The sequence below is a fragment of the Hyperolius riggenbachi genome, chromosome 3, assembly GCF_040937935.1.
Source record: "Hyperolius riggenbachi isolate aHypRig1 chromosome 3, aHypRig1.pri, whole genome shotgun sequence".
NCBI lineage: Eukaryota > Metazoa > Chordata > Amphibia > Anura > Hyperoliidae > Hyperolius > Hyperolius riggenbachi.
Genome location: NC_090648.1, coordinates 241,721,434 through 241,745,160, shown reverse-complemented (window position 1 = coordinate 241,745,160; position 23,727 = coordinate 241,721,434). Strand labels below are relative to the sequence as shown.

At 42.8% G+C, this 23,727-nt stretch overlaps 1 protein-coding gene across 1 annotated transcript in view; it reads right to left on the bottom strand.

The window, feature by feature from the left end:
* Positions 1–23,727, bottom strand: part of LOC137563511 (store-operated calcium entry regulator STIMATE-like) — a 112,555-nt gene that overhangs the window by 33,575 nt on the left and 55,253 nt on the right. The window contains exon 4 of the mRNA XM_068276053.1: positions 20,727–20,848. Within this exon, the coding sequence (XP_068132154.1) occupies positions 20,727–20,848 (122 nt within the window). The remainder of the gene's footprint in view (positions 1–20,726; positions 20,849–23,727) is intronic.

Genomic DNA, 23,727 nt, shown 5'->3' with positions numbered 1-23,727 from the left:
GAGGACTGGCTGGCTGTGCTATTCATTTTAGGCATCTAGAGGGATAGAAACCCTTACAAACCTGAAAAAGTAAAATTTCGGTTGGAGACACGAAATTCGTCATTACGGGAGTGAAATTTCGATTACGAAATTGTAAATTACGATTTGAAAATTAATTACGAATTTGGGTCGTAATGTTAAATTTCGCATTCGTAATAAAAGCAGTTCGAAATTTCGGCTCATCTCTAGATGCAACAAGAAGATCAGAAGTCCTATCTAAAGTTTTCTACGCTAGGTACAGTGGAGCTCACAGAGGATGAACGCAAGGCTAATACTACTGTATATGTATTACATACTATATTTTACATGCCTGCCTTACAGGAAACTAGAGTTTCCTTTCATTTTACAGATATATGTTTGCTGCTCTATGCCTCAGGAATGGAATATTCATTTTTATGTTAATTTCACATCTTCATCACTTTGGTGCCCTTACATACATGTGATCTAACTTCTGTCTTGTACAAGAAAAGAACAAATTTAGAAGTTATTTTTTTTATTATTAGCAAGAGATGACATGGGCCGTTTATGGTTAGTGCAAGAGTGAAATACAGTGCTAACCAGGCCATACACAAATAGATTTTCCCCAAAGATGGGATATAAAGAATATCTACAGCACTACGAGGGGAATTGATCATAATGTTGGTAAAAAAAATCAAATCAAAATTATGATCAGACATGTCACATGGCGGAATTTTTTTTCTGATTGGACATGGCAGAGAGGCGGCAGTAGACAGACAGCCTACATAGTGTTGCATTGCACTTAACACTGCAACGCTGTTGTTCAATTAATTTTTTTGTGAAATGTATTGAAAATCTGTGTGCAGTATATATATATATGGATGCGATCCTTCTCTGATGAGATTCAGATCAGAGAGGAATTGCTCCGTGTACCACATTAGGGGGCAATCTAAAGCCCCATACTCACGGGGGACGGCCGTCGCCGCAACCGCGTGGCACACGCATGTTGCGGCGACAGTTCGCCCGTGTGTATGACGCGCGCGCCCCGAACCGTCGCCCGTCGGAGCTGTCGCCAGGCGATTGACATGTTCAATCGCCGGCTACAGCCGTCGCCGCAACCTCGCCGGAACTGTCGCTAGCCCCGCATGTGTATGCGGGCTAGAGACAGCTACCCACAGACAGTACACGGAGCATCCGGCGGGGGGGGAGGAACCTCGGCGACAGCTTCCGCCGCATCGCTAATCCCTCTGCTGCCGTGTGTATGCAGAGGGACTTGGCGACGAGCTGTCGCCGAACTGTCTCCGAACTGTCGCGCACACGCTCCCGTGTGCAGCGACAGCTACAATTGTCCCCCCGTGAGTACTTAGCTTAAGAGTGTATAGCCACCTGCCATCAGTAAGAAATGTGAGGGGATGGCTTTTGTGCAGTACTAAAAACTAATGTGAATCATATCTTAATTTTATCTCAGCTCAAATCTTTTCAACAGCATTTAGAACTCTATGTACAACTAAACATCCCAAACAATATGCAGATTTAGAATGAGGGTTACTTCCCCCGTCACCTCTGACTGTGCCCTTAATTATGCACAAAGGAAGCACAATTTCACGAATGTTATTTTATTATGCTAAATAGCCTTAAATAGGAAATACCCTCCCTGCCACCTATTGTTCCTCAAGTAGCAAGTATTTTTAGACAAAACCAATCCAATGAACTGTATATTTAGGGAATTTCCAACCTAACAGGATGTGTATGCCTTAAGTTGCTATCAAGGTAAAATATAATAAGTAAATCCTATTTTCTATAGCAGCAGAGCATTTCTTCTAATTCTGTATAATCCTTGCCCAGTATGTGGGGCCACTAAGGCCTAGTTCACATTATAAATCGCTAGCGCAATCGCAAGCGCTTTTGTTAACGCTTTTCAAAGCGATCTTCCCTTTGCTTTCTGAGCGATTTGCTATTTATCCAACCGCTTTTATTTGGCAATTAGCTTTTTTTTCACAATCAGGAAGTGAACTCTGACCTCAAAATGACTCTAATGTTATTTTTTACTAAAGCGCTCCCAAAATCGCTTTTCCAAGCGCTTACCTTGCATTGAAGCGCAAACGCTCTAGAAATGGTGCAGGACCCGCATTTGCACTCCGAAAGAAAGCTCACCGCTCATGTGAGAACACTCACATACAGCAACTTTACACAAGCACTCTTAAAGAGACACTGAAGCGACAAAAAAAATATGATATAGTGAATTGGTTGTGTACTATGAATAATTACTAGAAGATTAGCAGCAAAGAAAATATTCTCATATTTTTATTTTCAGGTATATAGTGTGTTTCAGAGCAGTCTGTGCACTAATGACCTCTCCTCTAGCAGAGAAAAAGAAAACAGTTGAGATAATAAAAGTCAGATAACAGCCCTCTCCACGACTAAACTTAGTCGGAGAGTTAATGGCTTGTTTGCATAGAGAAAACAACTGGAGTTTCTTAACTCTTCCTGTACTAGAAACAATTAGACTGATGTATCTGATCTTAAAGTGAATATTTACCGGTTAAAAAAAGAAAAAGTCTGATACTCACCTAAGGAGAGGGAAGGCTCGGTCCTAATGAGCCTTCCCTCTCCTCTCCCGGTGCCCGGTCCCGCGCAGGATCCCCCGTGGCAGTATTCGACCAGTTCGGTCAAATACTGCCACTTCCGCATGCCGAAAGGACCTTTCAGAAGCCTTCAGGAGCACTCGGGCTCCCGATGAAGCGGCCACTCCATACTACGCATGCGCGAGCGCCCTCTATGACGCGCTCGCGCGTACGTAGTATGGAGCGGCCCGTCTTCGGAAGCCCGAGTGCTCCCGAAGACCTCCGAAGTTCCTGCGGCGGCGGACGCGAACGGGGGAGCCAGCGCAGCACCGAGGGCACCGGGAGAGGAGAGGGTAGGCTCATTAGGACCGAGCCTTCCCTCTCCTTAGGTGAGTATCAGACTTTTTCTTTTTTTAACCGGTACCCATTGGCTTTAATGTTTTATTTCTTAGCTGTACTACACATACAAATCATAATATCATAATTTTTTTTCGCTTTAGTGTCTCTTTAAAGCGATTTTAGAAATCACCAGAGCTAAAAAAAAAAAAAAAAAAAAAAAGGGATTAAACAATCCACTGGATCAAATTTTATAAGGAAATTGTGAGTCTTGAGGTTTTTTTTTTGTTTTTGTTTTTAACAAATAATTTTTAGGGAAGAAGAGGTCATGCCATAGCATCTCAATCGGGTTGAGGTCAGGACTCTGACTGGGCCACTCCAGAAGGTGTATTTTCTTCTGTTTAAGCCATTCTGTTGTTGATTTACTTCTATGCTTTGTGTTATTGTCCTTGTCCTGTTGCAACACCCATCTTCTGCTGAGTTTCGTTTGGTGGACAAATCGCCTTAAAGTGTACCAGAGCTGAATGACTAACAGTTTCATATACATACCTGGGGCTTTCTCCAGCCCCATGCGCAAAGATCGCTCCCACGCCGTCATCCTCAGTCTTCTCTGTCTTCTGTACTGGGATCTGTTACTTCCTCCAGTCGCTAAAGAATGCTCTTCCTCTTGTACAGAGGTTTCTGCTGCCTGAAGCTTTGTTTGATGCGGACTGTACCCTTGATTAGGATATAGCCTAATAGGACATACCAAGAACACTGCGGTTTATTAATTCTACCCACTTACACCCACAAGATTTGCAAAGAGACTCCTGGTACCGGTACCTGGTATGAGTGGTGAGGAGGGAATGTGAGGCGCAGTGTGATTGGTGGTGTGGGAGCGCTCCATTTTTAAGTGGTTTTAGCATTATTTACTCCAGCACTTTTGTACCAATAAAGATATTTTTCACAATATACCAGATGAGTGGTGGCGCCTATTTGATTATACTTGGTTATCCTACACAAGTGACGCCACTCCTGCTATCAGCAGTTTTCTGGTCACACGACGTGGTTGAGGTTGTGCAAAACTTAAATTGACCCTCTTGTACAGACTGGCCGTGACTGGAGGAAGTAACGGGACCCAGTACAGAAGACCGAGAAGACTAAGGACGCCGGCGTGTGAGCGATCTGTGCACATGGAGCTGGAGCAAGCCCCAGGTATGTATAAAACTGTTACAGTCATTAAGCTCTGGTTTCCTTTAAGTTCTCCTGCAAAATGTCTTGATAAACTTTGGAATTCATTTTTCCTTCGATGATAGCAGGCCCTGACGCAGCAAAGCAGCCCCAAACCATGATGGTCCCACCACCATACTTCACAGTTGGCATGAGGTTTGGATGTTGGTGTGCTATGACTTTTTTTTTTGGTATAGGGCCCCCTGTCTGCTGAGAAGGATATGCATTTTTCCTTTTTAAAAGACACCATTTGCCTGACTCTCCAGCTGATCCAGTGTGTCTAATACATTTAGTCACAGCCCCTGAACAAGCATGCAGATCAGGTGCTCTGACTGAAGTAAGACTGGATTAGCTGCATACTTGTTTCAGGTGTGTGATTCAGCTACTACTGCAGCCAAATAAATAAACAGAACTGACAAGTAACTGGTATTGTTTCAAAGGAAACATCCATATCTCTCTCAGTTAGGGTTCCCTTTAAGAGAGGTATCTCTTCAGTGAACACTTGTTTTAGGGGGTGTGGGGCCGATGCAAATCAAGGTCCTTGCTGGTGTGGTTGCCCAATTGTGTTGTCCGCTTTCAGGAGGAGTGCTTCCATTTGCCTTCAGAAGTCCGAGGTCCAGATGTCTTTGGACCCAAGGGTTGCCCTTTTTCATAAGAAAGCCCCTTCACTAGATATATTAAGTACCAAAATGCTGTAATGGACCTCTTTTTTAATGTCACCAAAAATCAGAATCAATTTTATTCACAGAGTACGCTGTTTGGGTACCCGAAAATTGGTTGTGGTACACATGGCAATGGCAGGAAAGAGCGAGACGTGAGAAAGACACTCATGCACACTAAATTAAACGTTACATTATTCTAAAATAAAAACTAGCGCCGCAGTGCGAGTGGAGAGAGCTAGATTAGCTACCTGCCATGGAGCTGATGTGACCAAGGTGACTGCTTACGGCGCCATCTTGGTAGAAGAAGAAGTTGCAGGAAATATACCTCATGAAAAGGATCACCTTTTCTCTCACTAAAAGAGGAGGATCATTTCCTCAAAGTCTGGTCTCCTTGGTCAGAGTTGCACCTATTCCATTAAATCCGTTTAGATCTTGCTCCCTGTGTGGCTTTAGGCATCTGAATGTATACTGTATAGTTTATGCAAAGGTTTTTGCTGCCCCTGGGCCATACCTTCAGATTGTGGCTTCCAACCGCTTCACTGTGATGTACACTGTCTGTATTGACTTTTATATGCAATTTGATATATGCCAAGTTTTTTTTTTTTTTGGCTTTTCTACTGGCGATACTGTATTATTTTTCATATAGGTTTCAATAAATCTTGTTGAAACTTAAAAATTCTCCTTCATAGAACATTTCAAGATTTGTCCAAGAAGAGTTCTGACTCTGATTTCCATTACACATTCCACCAATAGATATATCTCAGTTCTTTCACATTACAAATTACTTGGCTATTAACTAAAAGAAAAAAAATGTGCACAATGACCTCACATATACACGCCAAACAGAAAAGGGCCTCTGTAAATCATTTTAAAATGTCATCTTTGTCTGGAGATGAGCTTATCTATTGCACAGAATGCAAAGTCAATCCTACAGTGAACCCATCTGCAACTGGAAACCTGTACACCTGCTGTAAGCTGAGCTCTAACCTTTAGTGCAGGCAAATCTGATGCTCAAATAAATCCATAAAAACACAAACATTTTTTTTTGCATGAAACCAGCTATAACATTTAGCTTTTCAGATGACTGCACTAAACATATATTGAACAGAACCATACAAGTGAATAGGGTATAATTTCTCTTCAATAAAGAGAAATACAGTAGAACTCAACATACAAGTGAGCATGAGACCCCAGCCTTCATTTTTAATGGGCGGAACTTAACAGAACATGTTGTATACATAGAGCAACTTTTGTTATGTACACAACCTTCACATTGTTTCTGTATAGTCCTTCATGCCATTTGCATGAGGGAGCATCTTCCACCAGGCGTGGTGAGGAAGAGAACATGCTTGGGGTTGATTTGGCATTATTGCTAAACATCCAGCAAGCCGGATCTTTAGGCGACATCAGGGAATTCCTGTACAGATGCTAGATACCATAGATCAGGGGTAGGGAACGTTGGCTCTCCAGCTGTCAAGGAACTACAAGTCCCACAATGCATTGCAGGAGTCTGACAGCCACACTCCTGATTAATAAAGGCAAATGCATGCTGGGATTTGTAGTTTTATCACAGCTGGAGAGCCAAGGTTCCCTACCCCTGCCATAGATGGTTGTTAATGGCCACCTTTGCCAAACGCAGTCTAGCATTAACTCCATGGCCCCTGTTTATCGAAGTTGCAAGTGTTTGAAATATAACCCACAGTGGTCAGCTATGATCACTAATCAGACATCAGGCCGGGGAGCACCTTTGCAATTTAAAGGACTGCTATTGTGAAATAGTGTAATCTTTAAAATGCACGTATATGCTTATGTATAAAATGTATTTATCCTCCAGATCAAAATGCACTTTAAATTTATTTTTTCCTCTTACTATCACAAAGGATTGTAAAATCGAACAGATCTGACAGGTTTTGGACTAATCCATTTCCTCATAGGGGATTCTCAGGGTTTTCTATATTTTCAAAACCACTTCCAGAACAGCAATTTATTAGTCCAGCTGCCAAAATAGGGTGCAAATGAGTAGGGAGACCGGCCGGCATATCTGTACAGATCCTATCCAGGGAATGCTTTTGTATATTTAAAATCTCCTATGAGGAGATAGACTAAAGTCAGACCAAAACCTCAGAGCTGTCTGATTTTTACTGTTTTCACAACAACATAGGAGAAAAGTCATTTATAAAGCATTTTACTCTGGGAGAAATGTACTTCTTATACATGGGTATCTTACATTTTACAAGTTTACTCTGGGAGAAAGGTACTGCTTATATATATATGTGTATTTAAAATGTAACAATTTTCCACGATAGTGGTCCTTTGAGGAGGGAGTCCTTGGAATGTCAGAAAATCGGAGAAGACCAGCTTCCACAGACAGATAAGCTGCTCTTCTTTGTTTATATGAATAAATGAATGTGAACCATTCACATTGAATGTGGTTTATGGGCTATTTATATACATGCTAAAGGTTTCTCGCCCAAAGCCAGGGCTGTTTTTAAGCATAGACAAACCAGGCAGATGCCTGGGGTGACAGCTGCTTGAGGGGGCACAAAGGAGTTATTCTTGGCAGCCTGTGCTTTATTCTTATACATAACTGCTAGCTTCATTAAGAAAAATAAATGGTAACTTTATCACCTAAAACGGCACTACTGATTACCATAACAAAGTTTGCTTGAACAGCATAAAAATGAATGGCAGGTACTGTTCATGGGCTTGTTAAGCTCTAATAGTTTTGATTTGGTCTGTATTTATTGTTATAACTCCTCTGGATTTCTAGGACAATATTCCAACCAGTAAAAACCCAGGCTGCGTGCAAACAGTATAATTATTTATAAAGTGGCGGCTCACCGCTCATCATTTTTAGGAGGGATTTGTTCTGTGGGTTCAGCAAGGTTGAGCCAGTGAGGTGTAGCTGGCTGGCTTTGTAATAATGCATAAATATCCGTTATACAGTATATCCTTTATAGATTTGTTTTGAGAAACAATATTTTTGTATCTAACTTATAAATTCTGTCTGGAACACCAAATAATGTAGGCAACAGACTTCCTATTCATAAGTTTAGGAGGTGGGGAGCAGGCAACAGCTGCCTTGCCTTGGGTGCCAAAATGACCAGCAATGGCCCCGCCTCCAGCTGTGCCATGATGTCAGTCAAGCTAGAACAGCAGATATAAGGAAATTCAGTCTGCAGTTAGCTATGATTTTGCAGACATGGCATGGGATTCAAAACATGTTTATTTACAGTAATGACATTGCACGCTCCGTGGTAAAAACCACAATCCTATTTTTTGCTGAATGTAAGCAGTTCGTCTGTGAAAACAGCCAGTTACCACTTTCTGTTCAGATGATCAGTCTGTTCACCTGCATCAGTAGGGAATTTCTTTTTAAAAACATTTGGATTCTTGATAACGCAAATAATCAACAATCTTTTTTTGTTTGCGTTTCAATTAGATTTTTTGAGCTGCAAATTTTTCATGAACACCAATGTAGTTAATTTACATGAAATTGTATGGAAATAATTTTACATTCGCATGCAAATTTTCACATTTGGAATTGTATGTGAATCGCATGTCCGATGCAGAAATAAAGCATAGGTGTAGGGCTTTACAGAAAAAAATTTGCATGCAAAAATTTGCACAGTAACGCAAGTCAAATGCCATGCCATTGGTTTGCATTATAAGTACGGCAAACGTGAATTTGCAAAAACACAAATTGTATGTGACTTTTGCTATGTGTGAAAGGGGCCTCAGGGCTGGAACCCACTAGAACGCTTATTTGAGCGTTTAGGGAGCGCTTTAAATCACTAGCGATTTCCCTAAACGCTTTGCCAATGTAAATAAATGTAACAAATTCCACAGTAGCGATTGTGATTAACAAAATCGCAATCGCAGAAAATTCAGCATTTTGGGAGCGTTTGCACTTCAATGTAAAGTATTGAAGCGCTGGAAAATCCCTCATGATTCGCTATTCATAGCAATTTGTGTGCGATTTTAAATGACTGCAAACTGTAACAAAAAATTATAATAATTTGAAAGGACCAATCAAAATTAAAATCACTACTCGCAAATCACTATCCAAATTGCTACCAAAATCGCAAGAAAACGCTGATGAAATTAAAGGGGCACTATGGCAAAAAATTGTAACGTTTAAAATAAGTGCAAACATATACAAATAAGAAGTACATTTAAAAAAAAATAAAAAAATGAATGAGCCATAAATTACTTTTCTTCTATGCTGCTGTCACTTACAGTAGGTAGTAGAAATCTGATAGAAATGACAGGTTTTGGACTAGTCCATATCTTCATATATCTTCATGGGGATTCTAAAAGATTTATTTATTTTCAAAAGCACTTCGTGAATGGCAGTTGCTCTGTCCTACTGCTAAAAAAACTGTGAAGCAAGCAGAGAAGCTGGACAGCATCATTGTATAAATCATTTTTAGGGAATATCTTTATAAAGAATAAAAGCATTGCTAAGAATCCCCTAGGAAGAGATGGACTAGTCCAAAACCTATTGCTTCTGTCAGATTTCTACTACCTATTGTAAGTGACAGCAACATAGGAGAAAAGTAATTTATGGCTCATTTTACTCAGGAAAAAAAATGTATTTCTTATTTGTATATCTTTACATATATTTTAAAGTGCCCCTTTAAAAACGCTAACGATTTGTAGTGGGTTCCAGGTCTAAAAGTTTAGCTACCAGTTTACCCTTTATGCTATGAGACACTTGGTGGCCCCTTCTTGTAGTTGGCCTCTCCTCTGTACTGCTGTTGTAGCTCTTTTTCACATATCTGACCAGTGCACAGCAGATATGGCTAAGACCAGGATGCTCCTGGTGGGGACTGCTACACACATCTGTACAGAATTACAAACAGGTTATGTGGCATGGACAGAGTGTGTGTGTGTGTGTGTGTGTGTGTGTGTGTGTGTGTGTGTGTGTGTGTGTGTGTGTGTGTGTGTGTGTGTGTGTAGGTGTGTGTGTGTGTGTGTGTGTAGGTGTGTGTGTAGGTGTGTGTGTAGGTGTGTGTGTAGGTGTGTGTGTAGGTGTGTGTGTAGGTGTGTGTGTAGGTGTGTGTGTAGGTGTGTGTGTAGGTGTGTGTGTAGGTGTGTGTAGGTGTGTGTAGGTGTGTGTTACAGACGAAGCATATAGGGGAGAGGCAAGTGTCTCATAACACAAAGAATAAGCAGGTAGCTATAATTGTTACATTTATCTTCACCTCATTTGTTCTTGCAAGTTTATTTCCACCACCATGTGTGGTCTCACAACTTCGGCTATATATTATAAACATCACAGCTTTTGCAAAGGAAGGAGATTAACTTGTAATGGCTTTGCCACCTGCGCATTAGAAACATAAGGATCTGCAAAGCATTTTCATCAATAAAACCTAGTTTTCCCTCAGCCTCCCATCCTGAAGCAGAAAAGTAACTTGGCTCTGCTGGAACGTGGGAAAAATCTGTTATGGAAATATCACAAACTTCCATGACAACAGTGCTAACAGCATCCCACACATCCTCCCTGTGGAGAGAATTTGGCTTTGTCTACACATCTGCTATAATGCACTGAATGTCCATTTATCACATCATGAAAACGTTACTGTGTCATGTATTGAATGACCGCTTGCCTTGCTGACACGAAATGGTTATCACTTAAGGCTATGCAAGATGGTAGGTAGTATTACACTGATGGAAATTGATCAGTAACATCCCCATTAATGTGATGCAATTAAGACACGATTCTACCTGACTACAAATAAGTATTTTATTTTTTGGGAAAAACAATTTGTATTGAATTTTAACCACTTGCCGACCGCGCACTCATACCGCGCGTCAGCAAAGTGGCAGCTGCAGGACCAGCGACGCAGTTCTGCATCGCCGGCTGCAGGCTAATTAGTCAGGAAGCAGCCGCTCGCGTGGCTGCTTCCTGTCAATTCACGGCGAGGGGCTCCGTGAATAGCCTGCGGGCCGCCGATCGCGGCTCGCAGGCTAAATGTAAACACAAGCGGAAATAATCCGCTTTGTTTACATTGTACGGCGCTGCTGCGCAGCAGCGCCGTAAGGCAGATCGGCGGTCCCCGGCCAATCAGCGGCCGGGGATCGCCGCCATGTGACAGGGGACAGCCTGTCACTGGCTGCACAGGACGGATAGCGTCCTGTGCAGCCCAGATTGCCAGGGGGGACAGGGATGAGAGGGGGGGGGGAATTTCACCGCGGAGGGGGGCTTTGAGGTGCCCCCCCCCGCAACACCCAGGCAGGCAGGAGCAATCAGACCCCCCAGCACATCATCCCCCTAGTGGGGAAAAAAGGGGGGCGATCTGGTCGCTCTGCCTGCACCCTGATCTGTGCTGGGGGCTGCACAGCCCACCCAGCACAGATCAGCTAAAACAGCGCTGGTCCTTAAGGGGGGGTAAAGGGTGGGTCCTCAAGTGGTTAAACAACATACAAGGAAAGAAACAAGACAAGTTTTATTACCCAAGGCGGTCTAGTTCCTCCCCCCCCCCCCCCCCCAACAATGTAGCTATACAGAATAGGATAGTATACATAGATAAAATGTCAGAAGACATGTATATTTTACATTTCGACTTTAAACACTTTCAGCCATCGTCACCACAGTTTGTAGAATTTTTTGCATGAACCTCTGTTGTCCTACACATTTTTATAGATAGGCAGATCAACATTTACATGTGCTTTAACCAGCCGGGCGGTATGGACGAGCTCAGCTCGTCCATCACCGCCGGAGGCTGCCGCTCAGGCCCTGCTGGGCCGATTTTCATCAAATAAAAAGCAGCACACGCAGCCGGCACTTTGCCAGCCGCGTGTGCTGCCTGATCGCCGATTCGCCGCGTGCAGCGGCGAAAGAGGGTCCCCCCAGCCGCCTGAGCCCAGCGTAGCCGGAACAAAAAGTTCCGGCCAGCGCTAAGGGCTGGATCGGAGGCGGCTGACGTCAGGACGTCGGCTGACGTCCATGACGTCACTCCGCTCGTCGCCATGGCAACGAAGTAAGCAAAACACGGAAGGCCGCTCATTGCGGCCTTCCGTGTTACTTCTGGCCGCCGGAGGCGATCAGAAGAACGCCTCCGGAGCACCCTCTAGTGGGCTTTCATGCAGCCAACTTTCAGTTTATTTAAAAAAAAAACTCCCGCAGCCGCCCTGGCGATCTTAATAGAACGCCAGGGTGGTTAAAGTCTGTACTGGTTGGTGCAGAAGTAGTTTTCCATTTTAGAGCAATTGCCCTTCTAGCATACATTAGTAAGAATCTTGCCAAGTATAATTTATTTTCCAAATGAGGAATATTACCAAATAGGTTGGATATGTGTACAGTCTCAGAACATATGGATAAAGTGAGCAGCAGAAGCCCCACATCTCCAAAAGAAATCTTCCCCAATCTACCCATCTTCATTAGTCTGTGTGGTGTAAGGTAGGTTTGATACAGATATCAAAGGGAAGTTAATTTATGTTTGGCAGCAATTGGGGTTGAGATGAAATGGGCAAGGGTATCAACCCAGTCTTTGTCTGTTAATTCCGGGATGTCTTCCCACCACTTAAGGAGCAAACGATTTGTTATGCTGGCTTCCCTATCCATAAGAGTTGCATATATCTCTGATGTGATCCCAGTCAAACCTGAGCGAGCTAAAAGAAGCTCTAAGGGGTGAGGATGCACCACCAAAGAGGTGTTCAAAAATTGGGAGTTGAATGCGTGACGGAGCTGCAAAAACCTGAAGAACTAGGAGTTGGGCAGAGAGAAGAGAGCTTTGAGGTCATTAAACTGCAGGAGGGTATTGTCCACAGTAATGTCTCTTAACCTCCTTGGCGGTTATCCCGAGCTAGGGTCGGGGCAGAAAACCACAGCTAAGAGCGATAATCCCGACCTCTGCTCGGGGTAGCCGCCGGAGGCTGTATGCAGAGCAATGCGCGCAGCGGGAGCGTTTCTACATACCTCCCAGGATTCCTGACGTCGGCTGGCATTCTTCTTCCTCTCCTCCAGGGCTCTGCTTCCTGCTGGTGAGATCACTGGCTGTAGTCATGACAACAGCCAGCAATCTCACTTTAGAAATGCAGTGCCACCCGGAGGATGGAGGCTTAACTGCAGCGCTGGAGCCAGGGAGGTGAGTGATTGCTGGGCTGCCGCAGATCTTCCTGGCAGCATGATTTTTTTCAGGTTTTAGGGTCTGGAAGGGTGCAAAAAAATTGCACCACTTTTAGACCCTAAAATCCGGGAAGAATCAGAACGCCTAGGGGGTTAATTTAACAATTCCCCTGTCAGCCCAGACACATGGGCCAGGAACAGTAATAAACTCTTTGAGTCTGGGGTTGTTCCATAGGGGGGTGTGAGGTGACCATTGGTCCTTAGGGGACAGATATGAACCAGCAGCATCCCAGACTTTGATTACAGTGATCATAGAAGGTGTAAGGGATGGCAGGGCTTTGGGCCCGCGGAAAGGTAGACTAGAAAGGGCCATAAAGGATCCCGCAATGACTGCTTCAAGCACTGTAGCTGGGTTATGTTGTGACTGAGCAAACCACCAATAGACCGATGTGAGCACTGCTGCCCAATAGTAAAACTTAAGCTTAGGAAGTGCGATCCCACCCCTATCTGCAGGTAATTGTAAGCTAGGTAGTGCAATATGTGGTGAAGAGGATCCCCAGATAAACGATCCTATAAGCTTGTCCATATCTGTGAAAAAACGGGCGGGAAGACATACCGGAGTGTTTCTGAAAAGACAGAGAAGTTTAGGTAAGATTTTAACTAGATTTCAGCGACCTATGAGAGAAAGTGGAAGGGTTTTCCACGCCTGTAGCTTATCTTTAACTATGGCCATTGTTGGAGTGACAACAGGGGAGACATCAATGCCGATATAGCGGAATAGCGGAATTTGCTGACCACCTGTAGAGGGTGTGTGTGTGTGGGGGGGGGGGGGGGCGTTGAGGCAGTGTAGGGATCTAGTGGCAGCAGAAGGGATTTGAGGGAGAAACTGTGCCTGATTGGATTATTTCCTTAACCTATTTTGGTTCCTGGACGTAGTTTCTACGTCCAGGAACCATGCGCGCTACCACGTGCCCCCGCGGCCGATTGCGCGCGTGCACGCGCACTCCTGGCCGAGGATTCGGTAGCCAGGGAATCAATGTATCGGTCTACGGTGCCCGATCATTGATTCCTCTCCCCCGCTGAAAAAGCGACAGCTTCTCTCGGAAGCTGCGCCTTTTCTGGCCGTTCCCTCTGCGATGAGTCACTCTAAGCGTGTGTTACGCTTAGAGTGATGTCATGTAAACAAAAGTAATACTACACCTGTAAAAAAAAATTTTTTTAAATTAACACACATTTACATTATCAATCTATTGTTTACCTCCCACCCTCCCAAAACTACCCAAATAAAATGTTTACAATAAAAAAAAAAACATTACAATAAAAAAAAAAACAACATGTAAATATTTACCTAAGGGTCTAAACTTTTTAAATATCAATGTAAAGATGAAATATTTCTATATTTTTTTTATTTTAAACTTGTAAATAGTGATAGATGCAAAACGGAAAAAATGCACCTTTATTTCCAAATAAAATATTGTCGCCATACATTGTGATAGGGACATAATTTTAATAGTGTTATAACCGGGACATATGGGCAAATACAATACGTGAGTTTTAATTATGGAGGCATGTATTATTTTAAAACTATAATGGCTGAAAACTGAGAAATAATGAATTTTTTCCGTTTTTCTTATTCTTCCTGTTAAAATGCATGTACAGTAAAGTGGCTCTTAGCAAAATGTACCCCCCAAAGAAAGCCTAATTGGTGGCGGAAAAAACAAGATATAGATCAGTGCATTGTGATAAGTAGTGATAAAGTTATAGGCTAATGAATGGGAGGTGAACATTTCTCACGTGAAAACGACGGAACCTGAATGGGTTAAATAATTTTAGTAGCCTGGGGGCCAATTGCTTTTTATATTTGGTGTAAAGTTCAGAGGGAAGTCCATCTAAACCAGGAGTTTTTTTGGTTTTGAGAGAAGAGATAGCCTGCTGAATCTCCGTTAGAGAGATGTCGCCTTCCAGCATTTCCACATCTGGAGCGGAGAGTCTCGGCAATAAAATGTTTTCTAAGTACTGTTTAGTTTCAGAGGGGGATTTAGTAGTGCTAGACGAGTAAAGCTGCTGGTAGTAAGACCGAAACTCAGCATTGATGTCTCCCGGATGTGCAAGTTCTAAACCTGTATTTGTGATTACTTTGGCTATTTGAGTTACCCCTCTCTCCTGGCTAGCTAGCTGAGCAAGCATCCTACCCGTCTTATCACCATTCTTAAATATTCTCACATTTTTTGTTTGGATTCCCAGCTTAGTATAGTCAGATTGGTTTGCTGAGAGTAAGAGGAGAGATGCCTGCCATTGATCGTAGATTTCACTGGTTTTATGTTCTATATAAAGGTTTTCTGCTTTCTCTGCTGCTTTTTCTAAAGCTTCTAGAATAACATGGGATTGTCTTTTCTCCTCAGCGATACTTGACATATATGCCCCTCTGACCACTGCTTTGTATGCGTCCCACGCTATCAGCGGTGGTACTGGGTCGTGTGAAAGTTGCCAGTATTCTTTCATGTGATCCATGACACAGTACTGCACCCTGAGCAATGAGAGCCAATGTGGAGAGAGTTTCCAGACCAAATCAGCGTGTGAAGCCCCAAAATCAAATTTAAGTTTTAATGGACAGTGGTCTGAGATACCCCTTGGGACCATTTCTGTCATGGATTAAAGATTGCCGGCAGATGTGGTATAAATCAAGTCAATTCGGGATAAAGTGTGGTAAGAGGAAGAGTGACATGTAAACCCCTGCACATCCGGATGCTTCCAGCGCCACACATCGTTTAGAGTGTAAGCAGATGACCAGTCAGAGAGTAAAGACATTTCCGAGACACGAGGTCCAAGCCTATCTGTGCCTGGGGATGGGACCGTATTGAAGTCGCCTAGATAGAATTTATAGGGGGTAGAATGTTGGAAGGTTAATTGCATGATTTCATGTAGTAGGTCCACTGACACAGGGGGAGGATTGTACAGCCCAACTAGTACGATCATAAGCTCGTGCATTTTGGCATGAATTAGGACATAGCATCCGGAAACATCCAGGTGCAGGTGGTGTAATTGAAATGATAGGTTCTTCCTGACTAGGATACTAACCCTTTAGATTAGGAGGAGTAGGTGGAGTTGTAACAGCTAGCGATCCATGGCTTTTTGAAGGCTAGGAGCCTGCTACCCACTAAATGTGTTTCTACCAGAACAATTATGTGGGGTTCATGCTTCTTAAGAAAGTTAAAGACCAAAGACCTCTTAAATGAAGAGTGGAGACCTCTAACATTCCAAAGAATACAGTTTATGTTGTCTCTTTTGTTAACCATAGTCGGTTGGAGTATAGCATGTGCATACTATCTTAGGCGTGTAATCATAGGTGTAGGTGGACCAGACCTTGAAAGGATACCTGGGAAACGAAACAACATCCCCAATAACCCAAAACTCCCCCCCACATCAAATACAATCCCTCCCATAATAGCACAACCCGTTCAGTTATTTAGAAGGGTATAGTGCAATTAAGAACGATCTCAACATCAGCGGAGGGTGTCTAGCCAGTCAGATGCTTCGGCAGCCGTGTTGAAGAACTCAACCTTATCGTCATGTTGAACTCGCAGCCTTGCCAGAAAAAGCATAGCGTACTTGAGGCCTTTGTTACGGAGACAAGATCTCACTGTGTCAAAGAGCTTACGCTTTCGCTGTGATTCAGCCGCCAAATCTGGAAAGAACATCAGGGGTGGCATTTTGGTACAGCAAGTATTCACATTGTCGGGCTTCTTTGAGAACGAGGTCGCGGTCCAGATAGTTGAGGAGCTTAAAGATGAAGGAGCGAGGAAGGGCGTCCGGCAGTTTCCCTCGGTTCGCTCCACCACAAGGCAGCTGGAAAAGGGGGCTTCAGGGAAAAGCTTTTTGAGGAGGTTGATAGTTAACGAAGGAGGATCATCTCCCTCTGCCCCTTCAGGTAGGCTGAGAATGCAGATGTTGTTCCATCTATTTCTGTTTTCAGCATCCTCCATCTTCGCCTCCAACGCTAAGATGCGTTTAGAGTGGTCTTTCGAAGTGTGGTTTAGAGTAGTTAGAGTCTTCCGCAGTACTCGCACGTTGTTTCACCTCCCCGATTCTGTCTCTAATGGTGCCAAACGTCTTGTCTGAGAATAGTAACTTGCGACTGGACATTGTCAATCTTAAGTGCCAAAGTGTCTCTCGTGATGACTATCACGTCTTTACAGGATGTAATGGCTGTGAGTAGGGCTGCAGCGTCAGGCTGTTCATCTTCCGGCGCCATTGTCTGCACGGCTTTAACCTTCGTCTTGCCGGAGGATATGGCGGGCCAGCCTACTTCCGGTTTATATGGCGTCTCTTTATTTCTCGCTCTGCTGCCTCTTTTTGCTGGTGTGGATATCATCACACAGTGGCCAGAGGTTCCCGTTTCCCTAGGGATTGAGGTAGAGGAGGAAAAGGAATATCATTTATTAGGATTATGCCCGGTAAGGATAGCCACAGACGGAGCTCCTCTTCAGCACGTCCTTTCAGTCCATGCGCTCGGCCACGCCCCATCACAAATAATTTGTGAATTTGCAAATGCATTTACCAATCGGCTCATGCCATAATCGCATGCGTTTTGAACTGGGAATTGCCATTGCAATTCTTAGTGGTAAAATGTAACATTATGCTACACTTACTGAACAGTTTGATTGACAAAAATTATCTATCAAAATTGATTGGACATAGATTCCAGTGTGCAGAGCACTGATCAATCGTACCTCAATCCCCGGGCCGCCTAGCGGAGGATCAAGGCGGCTTGGGAGGACGACAAAGGATCAATGAGCCTGAAGGGGGCTGGAGGAAGCCTCAAGTATGTATAATTTTTTTCCATTAAGATTAGGCATTCCTCAGGAGGGTGGGTTTAAAAGTGAACTCGAAGTGAGAATGATATGGAAGCTGCCACATTTATTTCCTTTTAAGTGATACCTTTTGCCTGGGTGTCTTGCTAATCAGCTGCCTGTAATACTTTCAGCCATAGACCCTAAACAGGCCTGCAGCAGATCAGGTGTTTCTGACAATATTGTCAGAACTGACGATTAGCTGTATGCTTGTTTATAGTGTGATTAAGATACTACAGCAACCAAATGGACTAGTAGGGCTTTCCGGCAACTAGTATTGTTTGAAAGAAAATAAATATGGCAGCCTCCATATCCCTCTCATCTCAGGTTCCCTTTAAGGTTAGGCATCACTGGGGGGGGGGGGGGTGTTAAAGTTAGGCATGAAGTGGGGGGGGGGTAGTTAACATTAGACTTGGGGGAATGGTTAAAGGTAAGACATCGAGGGGGCGTGGTTAGGCTTAAACATTGGTAGAGGAAGGGGGGTCTCTGTGTGAAAATAGGGTTAGGTTTAGCTACAGTAAAATATCGGTATCCTTTACAGATATTTTTCTATCCTTATATACACAGCAAAGAATAAATATCAGTAACTTTGCCAATATTGTACTAGCAGCTATTTCAGTAATTAGTGATTATGATAAAATACTGTTTTATTGTGATAAGTGCTGTAATGGAGTGGCTGAAAGGAGTAATGGTTAAGGGCTCTGCCTCTGACACAGGAGTGTCACAGGAGACACCAGGGTTCAAATCTCTGCTCTGCCTGTTCAGTAAGCCAGCACCTATTCAGTAGGAGACCTTAGGCCACATTTAGGTGACATTTTTACTGCTGGCAGCTGATGTCACTGGAAGGAGATGATTCTTGCATTTTTGGCAGTTGGAAACAGCTATTATTTCCCACAATGCAACAAGGCTTCCACAGTGTGATGTCTGTACCTCAGTGATGTGAGGTGCTGATATCACACTGTGGGAGGGATTCCACCATAAAATCAGCCATACAGAGCCCCCTGATGATCTGTTTGAGAAAAGGAATAGATTTCTCATGGGAAAGGGGTATCAGCTACTGATTGGGATGAAGTTCAATTCTTGGTTACGGTTTCTCTTTAAGTCTCAGTTTTCAATTGCCTATCGCATGCAGATGTGGATTGCCGATTATACAGAGTACGCCTGCACAAAGCACACACTCGCATGGGTGCGTCATGTATAGAAAATAGCTTTCAAGATCATAGCATTATAATTTGTCATAACTTCCAAATGATATTACATTTATATCTGTGACATGTAAAAAGTAAATATCTATAAAAGATCTATTACAAAATGAGATGACTACTATATGCAGACATCTGCTATGAATGTACCCCTATCTTACACAATAGTAACCAGAAAACTGTGCAGTGGACAATTCCTGATGCAATTTCCCTAGAGTAACACCATTCTCCTGGTAACACCAGCAAACGTAATTGTGTAACGTCAGAGACACATGTTGGGAATTAAAGCTTGTCAGATTACAAGGTCTTCAGCTTCATCATGAGAAAACAGGATTTTCCATAGGGCCAAAGTTCAACTTCTCTCTAAGATGTGAATTTACTGTTAGCAACATTACATTATTTCCCTAGCCTGCAGTGGTTGAGTGCTTTATTGAATATTAATAACATAACATGGTGCATAACAGAGAACTAGTGCTAACTGTTGTATTCACTAAGATGATAGCATTACACAAGCTTGTGTGGGCTTATAGAAAAGTTGCTATGGAGCAATTACAAACATGACAGAAAAGTAGAAAGTCTGGTATGGTGTTAAAAATAAATAAATGTTTAAGTTCCAAACAGAGCATGGAATTAAAGATCATCTGCATCGTAAATTTTTCATGTAACCGGGTTTCTCCAAAACTTTAACGGACTTAGTTACTCCATAGAATTCTAGGTCTTCCTAAAAGTTTAGCTTTGTTGCAATAAGATTCTCAGTGTTTTCTAGTCTGTCGGTCATCATCATTAGGGCAAAGCAACGCTAGAATTTGATTATGTAATAGCTGAGGCAGCTGGGTGGAGTGCTGGTGAATGAGAAATCTCAGATCTGTTAAGCACATCCCAAGGAGATAAACCTGGATTTTTATGTGCAGCAACCAAGCAAAACAAATATCAATTTTACATGGTTTTAAAGGACCACTGTAGGGACCACTGTAATTCTGACATCCTACAACATTCTCCTATTACCTTTGTAGTCATTCACATAATGGTAGCAGAATAAATCCTTGGGATACTCTGGGTCTGATAATAGGAGCTAACATTAGGCTAAGCACAAAAATGTTTATTTCCATGATTAAATTGTAAAAGTAGTAAGGGGCCTGATGCACTAAAGTACCATAAAGTTGCCATGCACAGGGAGCGCACAGCAATCTTACCTTTACTAGCGCAGGGAGAGCACCTGCCATTAATCCATTAGCTGCACGTGAGTTAGTGTGCGTTACCATAGCAACCCACGCATTAACCTGGTAGTGCGCATGGCTCTAATAGCAGTTGTGGTTAAACGGCAATGGTAAAATTGAAAACATTGAAGAGCCAGGCCCTGCTTCGTGTGTGTGTGTGTGGTGTGTGTGGTGTGTGTGTGGTGTGTGTGTGTGTGGTGTGTGTGTGTGGTGTGTGTGTGTGGTGTGTGTGTGTGGTGTGTGTGTGTGTGGTGTGTGTGTGTGTGCGGCAGACAGAGCCATAGGCCGTTTTTTTTAATAAGGTCACTAGTCTTAGAATAGAACTCAAGTTTAGTAAGACATTCTGTGCAACTGTAATTAAGCTTTTTTTTTTTTTTTTTAACAATTCTATGTCATGCTAGTGTAAAAGAGGTGAGGACAAGTGCTGTTCTTTTAACCATGAGCATACACTGACTGAACAACAATAAAAAGGAATAATGCCGCCCTCTTGTGTCACAGCAGGGTAAAGCACACCACAGTTTGCTGAATTTTCCCTAAAAGTATTCAAACCTCATAAAATGTTAATATCATCAAAAATCATTACACTGTCAAGCATTATAACTCCAACACTCTTACCGTATTCACCAAATACCAACAGAGTGTATTGTCTTCGTTCCACAATCATTGACACACATTTCACACTGATCCAGATAACCAGCATTCCTAGGGTTGCATCCAGAAGAAAATGCATGAGGTATCTGTGCAGAAAGGAAGATAAGAGATTGTTATACGTTAATTGCATTATACCTCTGTCACCTTGTGCCTCAAAAGTAGCAAGCATTAAGGTGGTCACTAATGATACAATTTACCAACAATTATTCATATGAACGATCAGAAATAATTGCTTGGGACCACTAAAGGACAAAAATCTACTAACCAATCCAATCAGATTAATTGATTTTTGGATTGATCCAGTCAATCTGATCAAATTGCTTAGGAGAGGTTTGTCCATTAGTGGTCCCAAACAATCATTTATACAAATAATCATAAATAATCGTTTGGCAAAGTGTTAAGTGGCCACCTTAACACTCTGTATACAGGACTGCACAGAGTGCCAAAACGACATTTTGGCCCATATGCAATTCACTTTTTCTCCTATGTTTTCTCCTAGGAGATAATTTTTCATCTTCAGTTTAAAATACATTTTCAGGAATCTGCAAATGAAAAAGTACTGTCAAAATTATTCTGAGCATTTTCTTGCTTGCTGGTGGCTTAAAAAGCATTTTATTTATACTGTGTGAAAATTACCTACCATCTTTCCCCTAAAATAATACAACCCCTGAAAACAAGCCCTAGCTGAAATTTGGAGTATTCTTGAAATATAAGCCTTCCCCCGAAACTAAGCCCTAACGGCAGCCCACATGGCACCCCAAGTTACATTTTCATAATACTCTGATATATCTTCCCAGTATCCATATCTATACCCTTATTCCATTTTAGCTTAACAGTGCATTTACATTTACATACAAGTGGTTTACCAGCCACAGGGGGCACTCTGAACACAAGTACAGTACCGTTCGGTAACACCCCTCCTCTCGGCTGGCAGACTGTACTTCTCCGTCTCTGCAAGGTCTCCAGACACTCTGTAGGCTGCACCCCACCGCTTGTGCAGCCCAGGCATGCCCACCACCTTCGCCCTTCTGCAGAAGCTGTGCAAAAGTGAGTCTGCAAAGGTCGGGTTACTAATTGGATCTGATGGTCTGAGAGGTAGGACCCTTTCTCTGGTTTTTAGGCCAATCAGTGCACTTGGTGCTACTCCGAGTGATTGGCCCAATAATGAAGCAATGGTCCCGCTTCTGAGACTATCGGATCCAATCAGAAAGCTTAAATTGCCAGTATACAGACAGTATTATTTCTCATTACATCCTGCAGGCATGGTACTGCTGTCATTACTGGTATCTGTGCAGTTATTCACTTTGACCACTGGTAATTCTCTTTGACCCACAGGCTTGATGTACATGTGGCCAGCAAGGGGACACATCAGTGAAGTGCCAATCAGGCACCAGTCATGTCATCCTGGCACACAGCAAGTTTATTAGCTGTGGATAGGGCTGGTGCCTGAGCAAACGTTCTGATGTTCATAGAAATATAAGACATTCCCTGAAAATAAGCCCTAGCACATTTTTTGGGATCAAAAATTAATATAAGACACAGTCTTTTTTTCAGAGAAACACAGGTAGGAGAAAAAGGGAATTGAATAAGGGCCTTCATGTGCAAATGTATGAAAAAATGCAGATCAGTTTCTGGAAAGCATTAGTAAGTGTTTACAATGCAGCATTATAAGGCATTAGAGGGTAGACCAAATCCTGCTCTTGGCTATTTCCGCCAGAGCCCGAGCAGTAAGCCGCTAGTGCGTCTGCGCGAGGCGTGTCAGTTCATTATTATGGTCGTGGAGTCAGGTGTCCTTTAGGCCCTTATCTGCGTCCTTTTGGGGTTCTCTACACTATATATCGGGGCTGCTGCAGAGGTTGAGGGCAGCCTTTTCGGGATCCAGAGGCTTCCCTCTCCCACAGCAAGTACCCCCCAGGGTTAATCAGAAAAATGCACTACTTCCGATAGACTTACATTTAAAAAAAAAAAAAAAAAAAAAAAAAAAGCTTGCGATATTTCTGTCCACCCAATGTAGCTTTAGTTTTTAGAAAAGAAATATATATATATATATATATATATATATATATATATATATATATATATATTGTGCTCCTCCACAAAAGTCGATGAGTCTTTTTTACCGGTTCGCTGGCACCAGTCCAATCACTTACTACAATCCTATGCGGTGTATGCGCTCATACGGTATCCTGAGGAATAGTCAATGATTCAAAATCAATTATGGTCATCAATCCACTCTATGGAGTAGTGCTCCTCAGGTAAGACATGAAAAAAAATATAAACAAGAAAAGGGAATATAGTGTAGTAGCTCTTAGCAGTTATACACCTCCACCTTCTCATGCAGGTTATACTAAATTGTAGCACCCATAAATGGCTAATTCAATGCGCTCACCAGATGCTAATGCTGCTCTATGACAAACAGCTAACGCACATAGACAATTCCTGATCAGATCACTTGTCAAATAGAAATCCAGATATTAGTCTTCATCAGCCGTCCCTAATGAGTCCTAACGGCCCCTGATGAGTCCATGTGACGAAACGCATTGGGCGGAGCTTCAGGACGGCACACGGAGACTGCTTATCCAGGACACTGCAGTTTGATTTGATATGCTGATTTTATCTTTGGAATATGGGAGTTTAAAACCACTACTTTTGATGAATATTACAGTCTTTTATTGCGCTATGGAAGCGTCTTTTTAGTCCTTTAAGGGGGCTGATGGATATATGGTTTTAGACAACAAGCAACTGGAAACTAGCCTACTATCTATCTGCGCTTTATGCTGTTTGTGAATGGGCAGCAACATAGTCGGGTAAATGCAATCTGTTGTGGCAAGGGTGTGGGGTCACACAGAATGCAGGTGCAATCACGGTGAGGTGAAGGATCATCGAGTCCCTAAAATGCTACACTATTATTGCCCTCATCTGTTTGCCTTGAGGACTTAGGGACGGCTGATGTAGGTTTAGTGTT